This window comes from Microtus ochrogaster, linkage group LG5 (genome assembly GCF_000317375.1).
Source record: "Microtus ochrogaster isolate Prairie Vole_2 linkage group LG5, MicOch1.0, whole genome shotgun sequence".
Classification (NCBI taxonomy): domain Eukaryota; kingdom Metazoa; phylum Chordata; class Mammalia; order Rodentia; family Cricetidae; genus Microtus; species Microtus ochrogaster.
The window spans coordinates 38,747,003-38,759,492 of NC_022031.1; the positions used below are offsets into that span (position 1 = coordinate 38,747,003).

A 12,490-nucleotide genomic window follows, 5' to 3' on the forward strand; every position below is an offset into this window, starting at 1 on the left:
GGAGAGGAAAGGAGAAAAGAGAAGAGAAGAGAAGAGAAGAGAAGAGAAGAGAAGAGAAGAGAAGAGAAGAGAAGAGAAGAGAAGAGAAGGGGGGTCCCAGAGGACCTACAGAGAGCGTACAACTGTCACTCACAATTTTCAGGGCAGGAAGAATCAAACAACAGGCGGAGGAACTTTGATTTGCTTTTTGGAGGGTGGAGGGAGGTAAGGGATGAGGCAGGGTCTTATCGTATAGATCGGGTTGGTCTTGAACTATTTTCTGCCGTCTACCTGTCTCTACCGCTGAGTTCTAGGATTTCGGGTGTGCGCCACCACACTTGGCTCTAACTTAGGGAAAGCTGGAGACAGACAGGAAAAAGAGGAAGGTGAGCCGAGTAAAGGGAAAAGGACGACCTGCTGGCTTAGATCTGCTAACTGGAGCTGCTCTGCAGACCCTAGCATTGACAGGTCTGCTGGTCACTCCCCAGAGGCCGAGTCACAGTTGGTGGCAGGCCACCGTGCTTTGCACCTAGCCTGCTTCATTCGTTACCTGCACACTCTTGTAAGACAGCCGGGGCTGTGAGGCCCCACCAGAGCCGGAGGGAATCTCTTTAATTATGGGCACTGAGAAATGACTGGACTGTAAGAGTGAGCTTATTAGTTCTTCTGATTTATGCAGGGGGTGGCCACGGTCTTTGGAGCTATAGAGGTAAGACACCCACCTCCGACACACACCTAATCTGGGAGTCCAACCCTATTGATCTACCCCCCCCTCCCGCCACCTCCAATACTAGCTCTAGTCTGGACCCACGTCTCTGACCCCCCCCCCCACCCCACTCCCGCCTCTAAGCTTCCTGACTCCACCCCTTGCTTATCCTAACGGTTCTTGTCCTAATCATCAGACTTCGTGCACCTTTTTCTCTCATCCCAGGCACCCTACTCTGGCCCCAGGTGTCCCCAGCCTGTGCCGGCCGATTTCAGTCCCCTATAGATATCCGCCCAGAGCTCACCTCGTTCTGCCGTGCCCTGCAACCCCTGGAACTACTGGGCTACGAGCTCCAACCTCTCCCGGAACTGAGCCTGCAGAATAATGGCCACACGGGTGAGGTGTCTGGGGCGGGACCTACGGAGGGGAGTGGCAATTCAGCTGTGCTTGGGGGGTCCTGCTGGCGCTCACGGGTGGGTAGACATCGCTCCCTTGCATTCCCCACGCAGTACAGCTGACTCTGCCACCTGGGCTGAAGATGGCTCTGGGACCTGGGCAGGAATACCGGGCTCTGCAGTTGCACTTACACTGGGGAACTTCAGATCACCCGGGCTCAGAGCACACTGTGAATGGTCACCGTTTCCCTGCTGAGGTGGGCATCGGGCTGTCCCGAGAGGGACAAAGTGGATGTGATCGGAGAGCTGGGCTCATTCTGACCCTTAAATCCTCTCTAGATCCACGTGGTTCACCTCAGTACGGCTTTCTCCGAGCTTCATGAAGCCTTGGGTCGCCCTGGGGGCCTGGCAGTTTTGGCTGCCTTTCTGCAGGTACCACGCTTGACACTCTATCCCATGGGCTCGGTGCATCTTGTTAGCGGGGACTCCATTCCGGCATTCTCGAGCTGGTCAATTAGCTCTCTGCTCCATTCATGCCTTTGTTCATTCAGCAGCTGCAGGGAACCAGGAAGCAGGGTACAAGGAGGTTTTCTTTAAGGAGCCCACAGGGTAAATGCTAACTTGACAGTCATAAAGGGAGAACACTAAAAACAGTGGTCACAGAGGAGGTGAAATTTAAATCCTTCCCCGGTGGGAAACAAGGAGGGCTGTTGCACAGAGAGAGACCATCACGAGCAAAGACAGTATGGACCATTTCAGGGAACGCCACATACAACTAATGGCCCGGGGAGGAGGCATTTCTCGGCTACTTCTGTGAGCCATCAGGTCCCCGTCATGAAATGGAGTATTCACTGACCTCTGTGTACCCTTGACGATCAAGAACGCACTTGCCACGGTAGGAGGAAGCCAGGAAGTGAGGAGATGCCCTGCCTGTAAGCCTCACTAGTGTGAAGTTCACAGCATCAAGCCAGACAAGTGCCTCAGATATAGCATGTAGTATTCCACTCCAAGAGTCAAACTCATGAATCATTAAAGCGAATACAGAGGCAACACAAGTACAAAACCTATTATGGTTTTCTTCGGAGACCATGGAGTGTGTGTGGCAATAATAACAAGGGACACTATGAAAGTGAGCAGGGCCCGGATCCCTGAGGGGCCTCCTTCAGTTTGCCATTGAATTCCAGGACACCAAGCTAATTCATTTGCAAAGCAAGAGTAACAGCATTTGGATAATCAGATTTTTATATTTTCCCAGCATCCTCAGAGGTGAGGAATGGGGAAAGACTACAGGAACCCCATGTTCAGGCCTCTAATTGTGGTCAATCCCCTGCAGGAGAGCCCAGAAGAGAACGGTGCCTATGAACAGCTGCTGTCGCACTTGGGAGAAATTGCAGAGGAAGGTCAGTTTGTGGCTCCCTCAGGAGCTGCCCATCTGAGGATGGAGATAAGGAAGGAGTTGAGGGTGAACTGGCTCTGAGATTGGTACCGATGGCGAAACTGCTGAGAGACAAATGGGAACAGGGAAACTACTGTCCGCAATTAGAAATCAAAACCAAACAGGAAATACAATTAGACAAAAAAGCCAAGTTGAGGATGGGCATGGTGGCATGTGCCTTTAGTTCAAGGCCAACCTGGTCTACATAGTGAGTTCCAGGCCAGCCAGGGGTATATAGTGAGACCGTCTCAAAAACAAACAAACAAAACAATAAGTAAAGTAAGGAGGAAAAATGTTTAATGTTTAAAACATAGGATTGAGTGTGGAAAGCTAAACTGACTTTGAGAACTGTCTACCACTTATGAACATCAAACATTTTATGTTTGTAAATGTTTGAGAGCAGGCCATGGCAGAGCATACTGACAATCCAGTGCTTGGGAGGCTGGCTACACACCAAGTCGGAAGCCAGCCTAGGTTACACGAGACCATGTCTCCGAAAGGCTAGGGGTATAGCTTGATGGCAGAGCAAGGGCATGTGTGGTGCCCTAGGTCCGGCACTGAAAACCCACTTTAGCTGAAAAGTTAGCTCCCTTCTCAGTGACTGAATTATTTTAAATCTCAATTTACTAGACTTTTAGGTTTTTGATAAACTAAAACACACAGAGTTTTGTGTCTTTTTGTTTTTGTTTTGTTTTTCAAGACAGGGTTTCACTGTGGAGCTCTGGCTGTCCTGGAACTCACTCTGTAGACTAGGCTGGACTTGAACTCACAGAGATCAGCTTGTCTCTGCCTCACAAGTGCTGGGAATAAAGGTGTGTGCCAGCACCGCCCGCATTTGTGTCCATCTTTTATAGTTACAAATATTAAATGTATTTATAAGTTATTCTACCTGTTGTGTGCTCACTAGATAGAATACAGGATCTCCACCAGTGACCTACATCCCAACTCCACTTTCTTCTTTCATTCCAATCTGAGTTGAGTCAACAGTCCTGACTGATATGGACGTGTACTCAGAAGACTGAAGGCCTCGAAGGAGGGCTGATGAGCTCTTTTTTTTTTTTTTTTCTTTTTGGTTTTTCGAGACAGGGTTTCTCTGTGGTTTTGGAGCCTGTCCTGGAACTAGCTCTTGTAGACCAGGCTGGTCTCGAACTCACAGAGATCCACCTGCCTCTGCCTCCCGAGTGCTGGGATTAAAGGCCTGCGCCACCACCGCCCGGCTGAGCTCTTTTCTTGGGACTGGAGAAATGGCTCAGCCTCACAAGGCCTCCTCTAACTGCCCAAAGCCCTTCACCTCCTTTTGGATCAACCACACATAGTGAGAAGCAGCGAACCTGGGCTTGTGCCTGGAGCTTCCAGGGCTACAGGATCAAGGTGAGACCTCAAACACAGACCCTCTCCACAGGCACACAGATCAAGATCCCAGGTCTGGATGTCTCCGCATTGCTGCCCTCGGACCTCAGCCGCTACTACCGATATGAAGGGTCTCTAACCACACCTCCCTGCAGCCAGGGGGTCATCTGGACTGTGTTCAACCAGACAGTGAAGCTGAGCACGAAGCAGGTAAGAGTCGGGGTGCGGCATTGACACGGGGCGTTGGAAAATGGGAACGTAGGAGGAGATAAGGGCGAGTCAAGGGGCCGCGTCGTGAACGGAGACAGAGGGCTGGGGACCCCTTGCTCCTTTGTCTCGTACTATCTATCGACCCTCCCTCTCCCAGCTCCATACTCTCTCTGTTTCCCTGTGGGGACCTCATGATTCTCAGCTACAACGGAATTTCCGAGCCACACAACTTTTGAATGGGCGAATGATTGAGGCTTCTTTCCCTGCCGAAGTGGACAGCAGCCCTGAGCCAGGTGCACAGTTGACTGATGGCCCATGTAGCCAGGTCCCCTAGCCGCGGGTCCCTCCTCTTCCTGTGTCTTCATTTGTGCAACAGCCCTGTCACAGGTACTCATGGGCCCGGCTCTAATGTCTCCTTTTTCTCTTCAGTCCACACGAATTCCTGCCTTGCTGCTGGTGAGTTGGGGAACACCCTTTAATGTCATTCAGTCCAGGAGCTAGTACTTTATTTTTCTGCAGAATGAATGGCCCTAAGCCAATGCTAGGTCAGGTAGATAGATCTGTACCACTGGTTTAGTTTATCAGGACGATGCCCCTCCCTCCCCCAACACCCCTTTCACCTAGCTGCTGGAGAGAAACCCGTGCTTTTCTTACCCTTCTGCTATCCACCTCCAACCTCAGGCTGGCCTGCTCTGGAGACTGAAGCCCTGGGGGCTCCCTGAGCACTCACTCGGGCAAAGGGTTAGGAGTATAGGAAGCCAACTTGGAGGGAAACCCACTTTCTGAGGCAGCCCCTCCTTTCCCCTAGGTGACATCCTAGCCTTGGTGTTTGGCATTCTCTTTGCTGTCACCATCGTGGCCTTCCTCATCCAGCTGAGGCAGAACAGGTATCCACAGTCCTCCCTTGGCACAGCCTCTTCTGTAGAACCCAGAATTCCAGGACTGCCAATGAACTCATTCAGGGCTGGCTTTCTGATTCTAGTTCCCTGTTCTATAGGAACAGAAGTGAGACCAAAGATGGAGCTAGCTACAGCCCAGCAGAAATGGCAGAGACTGGAGCCTAATAAGGAGAAGCCAGCTAGAGGATTCTGGAAACCTTGTCCTGTCCATTATACAACTCCTTTTAACCACTAAGGAACCTTTCTCATCTTTTTAACTTTTCTTCTTTTCCGTAAAGTACTGTAATGGGATCTTATAGTGAAAAGCCAAGTCTGGACTCAATTCTTGCTTTGTTTGTTTGTTTGTTTTGTCTTTTGAGAGAGGGTTTCTCTGTAGCCCTGTCTTAGAACTAGCTCTGTAGACCAGGCTGGCCTCAAACAAAGATCTGAATGCTTCTGCCTCCCAAGTGCTGGAATTAAAGGTGTGCACCAGCACTGCCTGGCAACTCTTGCTCTTACTATGCAGTCAGATGCCCTACTACTAAGCAATACACCCCCTGATCTTACTGTGGAGGCCAGGCTTGCCTTGAACTGAGTGTGTGGGTAATGGAGTTTGAACCCGGTCTCTTGTTCTGACTAGCCAAGTGTTCTACCACTGACTAAGCTTCTAGCCCCTTCCCTTGAAGGCTCCATCCTCCTGTCTCAGCCCCTTGAATGCTGGGATTACAGGCATGCACCATCATGCCTGGCTCATCCCGATTATTTTTAAAATAAATATTTCTAATAAAACACGTATAAGTTGTCTTTGTCCTTGAATCAAAAGGATGTTCTATTAATTTTTCATGACTGCTGGGGGAAGAAACAACTCCCACAAGGTAACACTTACAGTCCCCGAGGCAGGGTTGTCCAAGAACTTTATGCGTTAGCCCAGGTGTGAGTGGGCTATCTTCTTCCTGGCTTTCTCAAGTAGAACACGCCCACTTTCAGATTTTAGAATCTGCCTGCTTTCCTTGCTCACGGCCCCTTCCCTTCACTACTCCGACTCCTTGCTTCCATTGTTCCGTCTTCATTACCGCCTTTCACCTATTCCCAGCCCCTCTTTTCCCTTCTAGGCAGTTCTGTGTTAGCTTAGACTGGATCAAGACTACAGGACCTGCACCGTCATGCATGGCTTAACCCCCTGAGGACTTTGGGATGATACTGGGCCTGACCCCTAAACCCAAAACAACCTCCTCCATTTCCAGTTCTTTGCTCACACAGTGTCTCTTTCTGGCTAACGTGGCATTTTTCAGGATTAGAATATGGACCTTGTTGGGGCAAGAACACAGAGCAGTTTGAGTCAGATGGTTGGCTTAGTCACACGGAGTGAGCCTTTTGGGCATTTGCCCTGTTGGAATATCTGCCCCTTTTTGAATTTTTGCTTCTAGAACGTCTGGCCCAGTGACTGTTGAAGCAGAGCTGGGCCGTGGATGGCGGCTCTACCCTGTGAGGACTAGAGGCCAGGACAGTTTCCTACCCGCTAGGGAACCGCTACACAGGGTTGTTTGCCGAGTCCCGGATCCACACCTCGAACTCCCATTACAAAGGGGATCCCACTGCAGGGTTGGGAGCCAGGCCCTGCCCATTCAGGGCCCCTCCCAGCACTATTGCCAACCAAAAAAAGGCCTTGGCATGCCAGGAACATCATTTTATTGGCCTGAGGAGGGAACTATATAGTCTGGTAGGCAGCAGGGCCAGCCCTTACATGTTGTTGAGTTCCAGAAGGGTCTGGTCCAAGGTCTGGTGAATCTCCACGTTCTCTTCCTTGGCACTAGCCAAAGTCTCTGTGATGGAAGCAACAGGTGAGGTGGGGGAGGGGAAACAGGAAGCAGGAACATGAGGGAGGGAACAAGGTCAGGGATGGCAACGCGTACAGAAACACGTTAGGAGACACTTTGTGGACCTGGGGCAAATGGGTGGACTGACTGGACACAAAAGGCTGGGGTGGCATCAGTGGCCTGGGGAGGTAAACAGGTGGCCTTCCTTTAGAAGGTTCAGGAAAATTGAAAACAGAAGGGAAGACAAAGGTTCAGTCAGGAAAAGGAGGGCCAGACAGACAGAATTGGGATAGAAAACAGACCTGCGGTTGCTGTGAAAGCCCCTCTTGCTGAGATCCATTACTTTTTCGACTTCACTGGACCTTTTCTGACCTTCGGGCCCCTCCCCAGTGCCTCACTACCCCATCTCCCTTCCAGCCATTCCATCAGATTCTAGAATCCCAGTTAAGTGCTCCAAGGTCAGCGATGGGCTGCAGAGGGGAAGGGAGGCTGTGCTCGATGGACCCACTTATATCACATGCATGGATTATCAGGAAATGACAGGCTGGGAGTGCCATGCAGAAGGATCTTCTGTGCAGGGGCTGAGTGTCACAAGACCGAGGACGTTGGTAAAAGCCAGGGTCTCAGGAGTAAACTCAGGAGTGCTTTGACAGTGATGATGGAGGACTCACTGGGGGGCAGGAAAACAGCATGGAGACCGAGTTCAGAGTTTATTAAGTAGTAGAGGAGGAGGGAGGTCAGTGGATGTGGATAGACAGAAGGGGAAGCCAGTGCCAGAGCAGGTGACAGAAGTGACAGGCGTGCTCCCTCAGCTGTCCTCGGCCTGGCTATGCAATGTTGCCAATTTGTGCTCCTCTTGGCTGCCCCCGCCCCCTCAAAGAGAGTGGAGAGAGAGACGAGAAGAAGGGGGCCTGCAAGGCCACAGTGGTATGGACTCAGAGGGAGGTGATGTCATTGAGCGCGTTGTCCAGCTCCTCGCTGATGGCCTTGTACTTCATCTTCTGTGCATAGACCTCATCTGGGGAGTCCCAAGAGGAGGAGGAGAGGAGGGAGCACGGGGGAGGAGATGGAGGAGGGGAGGAGGAGATGGAAGAGGGGAGGAGGAGAGGAGGGAGCATGGGAGGGGGGAGGAGACGGAGGAGGGGAGGGCGAAGGAAACACGGGGAGGAAGGGAGGAGGAAAAGGAGAGGAGGAGGAGGATGGAAGATGGGGAAAGGAGCACCGGGGAGGAGATGAAGGAGGGGAAGAGGAAAGGAGGGAGAGAAGGTTATGAAATGGAAAATAGAATCAGAGAGATGAACGGAAGAGAGGCCAGAGGACAGGCCAGTATGGCAGTCAGGGCTTCCTCTTCCCCTTTCTCTCCCCTGGCTTTTCTTTGTCCTCTGCACCCCAACTTCTCTCTCCCGCTGCAGCATCTCCCAGGAACCTGTGGGCAGTGCTCTGAGCAGGCAGCCATGCAAGCAAAGGAAGGGTGCTGGCCAGGAAAGTCTAAAGTCCTAAAGTTGGAAATAAAATCCTGCTTGCCTGAGAAGACTGGAAACAGGAGACATGGGGATTAATGGAAGTAAAAGGTTATCAGAATAAAAGAGAAAGGCGACCTTTGTTGATAATAGCAATAACCACAGACCAGCAGATACCTGGATTTCTGGTTTTGCTAAGGCTAGCTCAAAGTAACATCTTCCATTAACAGTATTGTGTAAATCCTGACATTTGATCCAATAGTGGTTGGGGATATAGCTCAGTGGCAAAGAACTTGCCTTGCATGTATGAAGCCCTAGGTTCAATCCCCAGCACCAAATTAAAAACAACAACAAATATCTCTGTATTCAGTGAAGAAGTCTTGTGGCTGCAGACAGGTCTGTGGTAGAGCTCATGTCTAAAACATACAAGGCTGTGGGTTCCACCCCCAGCACAAGGGGTGGGGCATCTCTGCAATAAGACCATTGCATTGTACTTAGCGGTAGCATTTGCTACACTAGTGTTATGCAAGACTGGCAGATCAGCATGAAGGAGCTGGTGGCCCAAGCCTGCAATCCCAGCATTGTGGAGTCAGATTCCAGGGGATTGCACAGTTTTGAGGCCAGCCTGGTCTACAGAATAAGATCCTGTCCAGGGAAAACAATCATTTGGAGTAGGGTCTATATGCTCCTTGTTTGTGTTTCTTTCTTCTTCTCTCTTTCTCTTCACCTCCCATGCGACCTACCACTCCAGCCCTCAGAACTCCAATTTTGTAAATTGTGTGACTATATAATGATGTGTGTGTATTTGTGGGTGTGTGCATGCTATGGTGTTTGTGTGGAGGTCAGAGGTCAACTCTGACGTTGGTCCTTAACTTCTATCCTGTTTGAGACCAAGTCTTATCATCACTTCGCATGCCAGGTCAGTTGAGCTTCTAGCCATCCTCCTGTCTCCACCCTCATTTCCTCTCCTATAGTGTAAGAGTGTTGGGACTGCAGACACGGGCTACTGTGTCTAGCTTTTTCATGCATTCTGGGTTTCAGAATTCACGTTCTCACGTTTGTGGGATGTGCTTTACCCACTGAGCCACTCTTCCAAGCCCAGGAACATGTTTTCTTAAGAGGGTGTCAGGTCCCCTGGACCTGGAGATACAGAAGCTTGTAAGCCACCATGTAGGTGCTGGGACTCAAGCCTGGGTCCTCTGGAAGAGCAGTCAGTGCTCTTATCCATTGAGCCAGCTCTATAGCCCCATCAATCTGTTCTTAACTTTTCAGATAATCATTCATTCTAAACCCAGAAAAAGCACTGGAGTGGCCTGTCATGATTCCTTGGAGTCTGCAGAGCCCTGGGTAATCCCACTCGTTTAAAAATACGATGAGATAAGGGGCAGGCTGAGGGGGATGGGTGCGGAGGGGCATCCTTTTTACCTTCGAGGTCATCGATGGTCTTCTCCAACTTTGCCACAGACCTTTCAGCAAACTCTGCTCGGGTCTCAGCCTGCAATAAAGACGGGATTGGAGACATGGTCAAGAAAGAGGCCTTCCCAGAGAGTCTCCCAGCAGCCACCCCTCTTTCTTGTCTCAAACCCTCAGTGTACCACCAGGGGCAATCTCACCTCCTTCAGCTTCTCCTCCAGAAGTTTGATCTCCTCTTCATACTTGTCCTCTTTCGTGGAATACTTTAAGAGACACACACATGCCATCAGTGAACTGCTTCCTACACCCTGAACCCTGGAACCCCATGAACCCCGCGGGCTTCTGCTGACCTTCATTAAGCACCTAGCCCTCCCTACCTAAGCCCTCTACTCCGCCCCGCATGACCCCAAGACCCAGTCCTCACTGCCCCTCTGCCCCTTCTACCTTGTCCGCTTGGGCTTCCAGGGATTTCAAGTTGTTGGTAACAATTTTCAGCTCTTCCTCTAGGTCCCCACATTTACTGCAGGGGTGTGTGGCAGGATGGAGCGTGAAGGCACAGTGAGGTGAGACAGGAGTGGGGGGGTGGAGGGGTGGCACGGTGGGGGAGGGGTGGAGGAGAAAAGAGAAGAGCCAAGTGGTGAGAGTGACAGCAGGCTGAGTTTGGAAGCCTATCCCCGCCCCCACCCCCAATCCCTACTGCAAGAGAGAGATGGAAGCCTGAGATGCTGAGCCGAGGTGAGAAGTGAGGTGAGAAAAAGGTGCCATTGCCTAGAAAGGCCCAGAGAGGTTACTACCTCCTCCTCAGAGGCAATCAGCGACTTGAGGGCCTGGTCCATGGTTCGAAGCTCCTCCTCCAGCTGCCTGGCTCGGCTGGGGGGCAGCAGGCATAGATCAGAGGACAAGGCCTGTCCCTGTGGCCTCTGGCCCGGGGAACTGCCTGACCACTCTGTACACAGCGCCGAGCCCTTAGCTGTTTACTGTCCCCCTTCCGGCCCCCAGGGCATCCTTACCTCTCGGCCACCTCAGCCCTCTCTTCTGAGCGCTCCAGCTCTCCCTCCAGGATCACCAGCTTCCTGGCCACCTGAGGGAAAGTGGGAGGGAGAAGTACGTCAGTGGCGACTGTCGGGGCTTTGGGGACTGCGGGTGAAAGCAAGGCGGGGCAAGGCCGGCACCTCCTCGTATTTGCGGTCCGAGTCCTCGGCGATGTGCTTGGCCTCCTTCAGCTGCATCTCCTGCAGCTCCATCTTTTCCTCATCCTTCATGGCCCGGTTTTCAATGACCTTCATTCCTCTGAGAAGTAGGGGGAGGAGTTCACGTGGGGTCAGTCCCAGCAGAGGCAGGCCCCTCCCTCTGTAGCCCCTGACCTGCCTCCCTCCAGGGCCCCCTTCCCCACCTCTCGCTCTCATCGGCCGCTTTCTCAGCCTCCTCCAGCTTTTGCAGGGCTGTAGCCAGGCGCTCCTGCGCCCGATCCAACTCCTCCTCTACTAGCTGGATGCGGCGGTTCAGGGAGGCCACATCTGCTTCAGCCTGTGGGGCAGAGGGCAGAGGGCAAAAGGCTTTGTGTGCCTTAATGAGCATCAGCTAAGCTCCAAGGACAGCACGGTTCTTCTGAATCTTAGCTTTCTGGTTTTTGTGTGCTCACAGTATCTCCCCCTCCCACCCATTTGAACAATAATAATCTACTTAGGTGAAAACCTGTATCCCCGCCCCTCCCAAGCTCCATTCTCCAGAGGTGCTGCCTCTTCTGGCACTATACATGGTAGTTCCTGTAACCCCCTTGAGAGAGGCCGCTCCCAAAGTTAACACCTAAGTCTGGGGCAGACCCTGGCTCAGGTAAGAGGGAACTGGGAAGAAACAGTACAACTAGACTTTGCCGCTGCTAAAAAAGCAGCCAACCACAGAATCAAGTTCTGTGATATCACCAGTTGCCAGGCAGACTCTCAGCAAGGCAATCCAGGCCTGTAGGGAGCTGTGGCAGCAGCAAGGGGCTCCCTGCCAAGGCGACAGTGGGGGGCGGGAGGAGGGAATGCAAGTGATGAGACTCAGACTCTGAATATGGAAGCAAAACCTTAGAGGTTTTGGAGAAGGTCCATGGAAACCCAGGCTACCCTGAGAAAGAGAGGCGGGGCGGGGCAAGACGGCCCATAAGGGAAGATGACAACAGCAGTGTGGTTTTTAAGCGCACTGGCTCGGAGTCAGACTGTCTGTCATCTTTGAGCCACGGCTCAGCTATTCCACACTTGTTATATGACCTTGGGCAGCACATTTGGCCTCTCTAAGCCTCAGTTTCCTCCTTCACAAACTGGAATTAACAATCACAGCTTCTTTGGATGCACTGTTAACCCACTGGACCAGGCGGGAAGCTCATGAAACTAAGCAGGTTTTCGACCCCATGCTAGACTCACTGAACTGAGACCTCCAAGGGGCTTGGGACTCTTGTGCCTTAAAAAAAAAAAGTATTGATTTTATTTTATATGTATCATTGTTTTGCCCATACGTATGCGCACTGCATGTGTGCCTAGTACCCATACGGTTGTGAACCACCAGGAACTGAATCCAGGTCTTCTGAAAGAGCAGCAAGAGCTCTTAACCACTGAACCATCTCCCCAGCTCCTCCCCCACTTTAAGCCACCTATGGGAAAGGGGGACATTCTCTGCAGGTGACATGCTAAATACATTGCCTGCTCAGAGTCCTTCCTTCATGTTAGATAGCCATGTCTCATTCTCCGAGACAAAACCAGAGACCCCTGTTGAGATTTAAGACCAAAAAGAAGGGATGGGACTAGTGGAGGGGAAGGAGGGAGTGAAGGGGAAGAGCTGGAGAAGGGGGGGTGAGGGGGGAAGAGC

The 12,490-nt window shown here is 51.6% G+C and overlaps 2 protein-coding genes across 5 annotated transcripts in view; one reads left to right on the plus strand and one right to left on the minus strand.

Moving 5' to 3' along the window:
- The window catches only part of Ca9 (carbonic anhydrase 9), a 6,850-nt gene extending 1,556 nt beyond the window's left edge, over positions 1 to 5,294 (plus strand). The window contains exons 2-11 of the mRNA XM_005362081.1: positions 659 to 688; positions 911 to 1,081; positions 1,195 to 1,337; positions 1,420 to 1,512; positions 2,414 to 2,480; positions 3,918 to 4,075; positions 4,233 to 4,368; positions 4,505 to 4,531; positions 4,884 to 4,962; positions 5,073 to 5,294. Of these exons, the coding sequence (XP_005362138.1) occupies positions 659 to 688; positions 911 to 1,081; positions 1,195 to 1,337; positions 1,420 to 1,512; positions 2,414 to 2,480; positions 3,918 to 4,075; positions 4,233 to 4,368; positions 4,505 to 4,531; positions 4,884 to 4,962; positions 5,073 to 5,139 (971 nt within the window). The 3' untranslated portion in view covers positions 5,140 to 5,294. The remainder of the gene's footprint in view (positions 1 to 658; positions 689 to 910; positions 1,082 to 1,194; positions 1,338 to 1,419; positions 1,513 to 2,413; positions 2,481 to 3,917; positions 4,076 to 4,232; positions 4,369 to 4,504; positions 4,532 to 4,883; positions 4,963 to 5,072) is intronic.
- Positions 5,295 to 6,627: 1,333 nt separating this feature from the next.
- Positions 6,628 to 12,490, minus strand: part of Tpm2 (tropomyosin 2) — an 8,884-nt gene continuing 3,021 nt past the window's right edge. Inside the window, exons 3-9 of one of the 4 annotated variants that reach the window (XM_026786548.1) lie at positions 11,037 to 11,170; positions 10,816 to 10,933; positions 10,654 to 10,724; positions 10,088 to 10,163; positions 9,844 to 9,906; positions 9,656 to 9,725; positions 6,628 to 6,776 (exon numbers count right to left, since the gene is read on the minus strand). In XM_026786548.1, coding sequence (XP_026642349.1) covers positions 6,694 to 6,776; positions 9,656 to 9,725; positions 9,844 to 9,906; positions 10,088 to 10,163; positions 10,654 to 10,724; positions 10,816 to 10,933; positions 11,037 to 11,170 — 615 coding nt within the window. In that variant the 3' untranslated portion in view covers positions 6,628 to 6,693. Of the gene's footprint in view, positions 6,777 to 7,430; positions 7,789 to 9,655; positions 9,726 to 9,843; positions 9,907 to 10,087; positions 10,164 to 10,437; positions 10,514 to 10,653; positions 10,725 to 10,815; positions 10,934 to 11,036; positions 11,171 to 12,490 lie in introns of those variants that run through there. The other 3 variants (XM_005362082.2, XM_005362084.3, XM_005362085.2) reach the window with 3 other exon arrangements.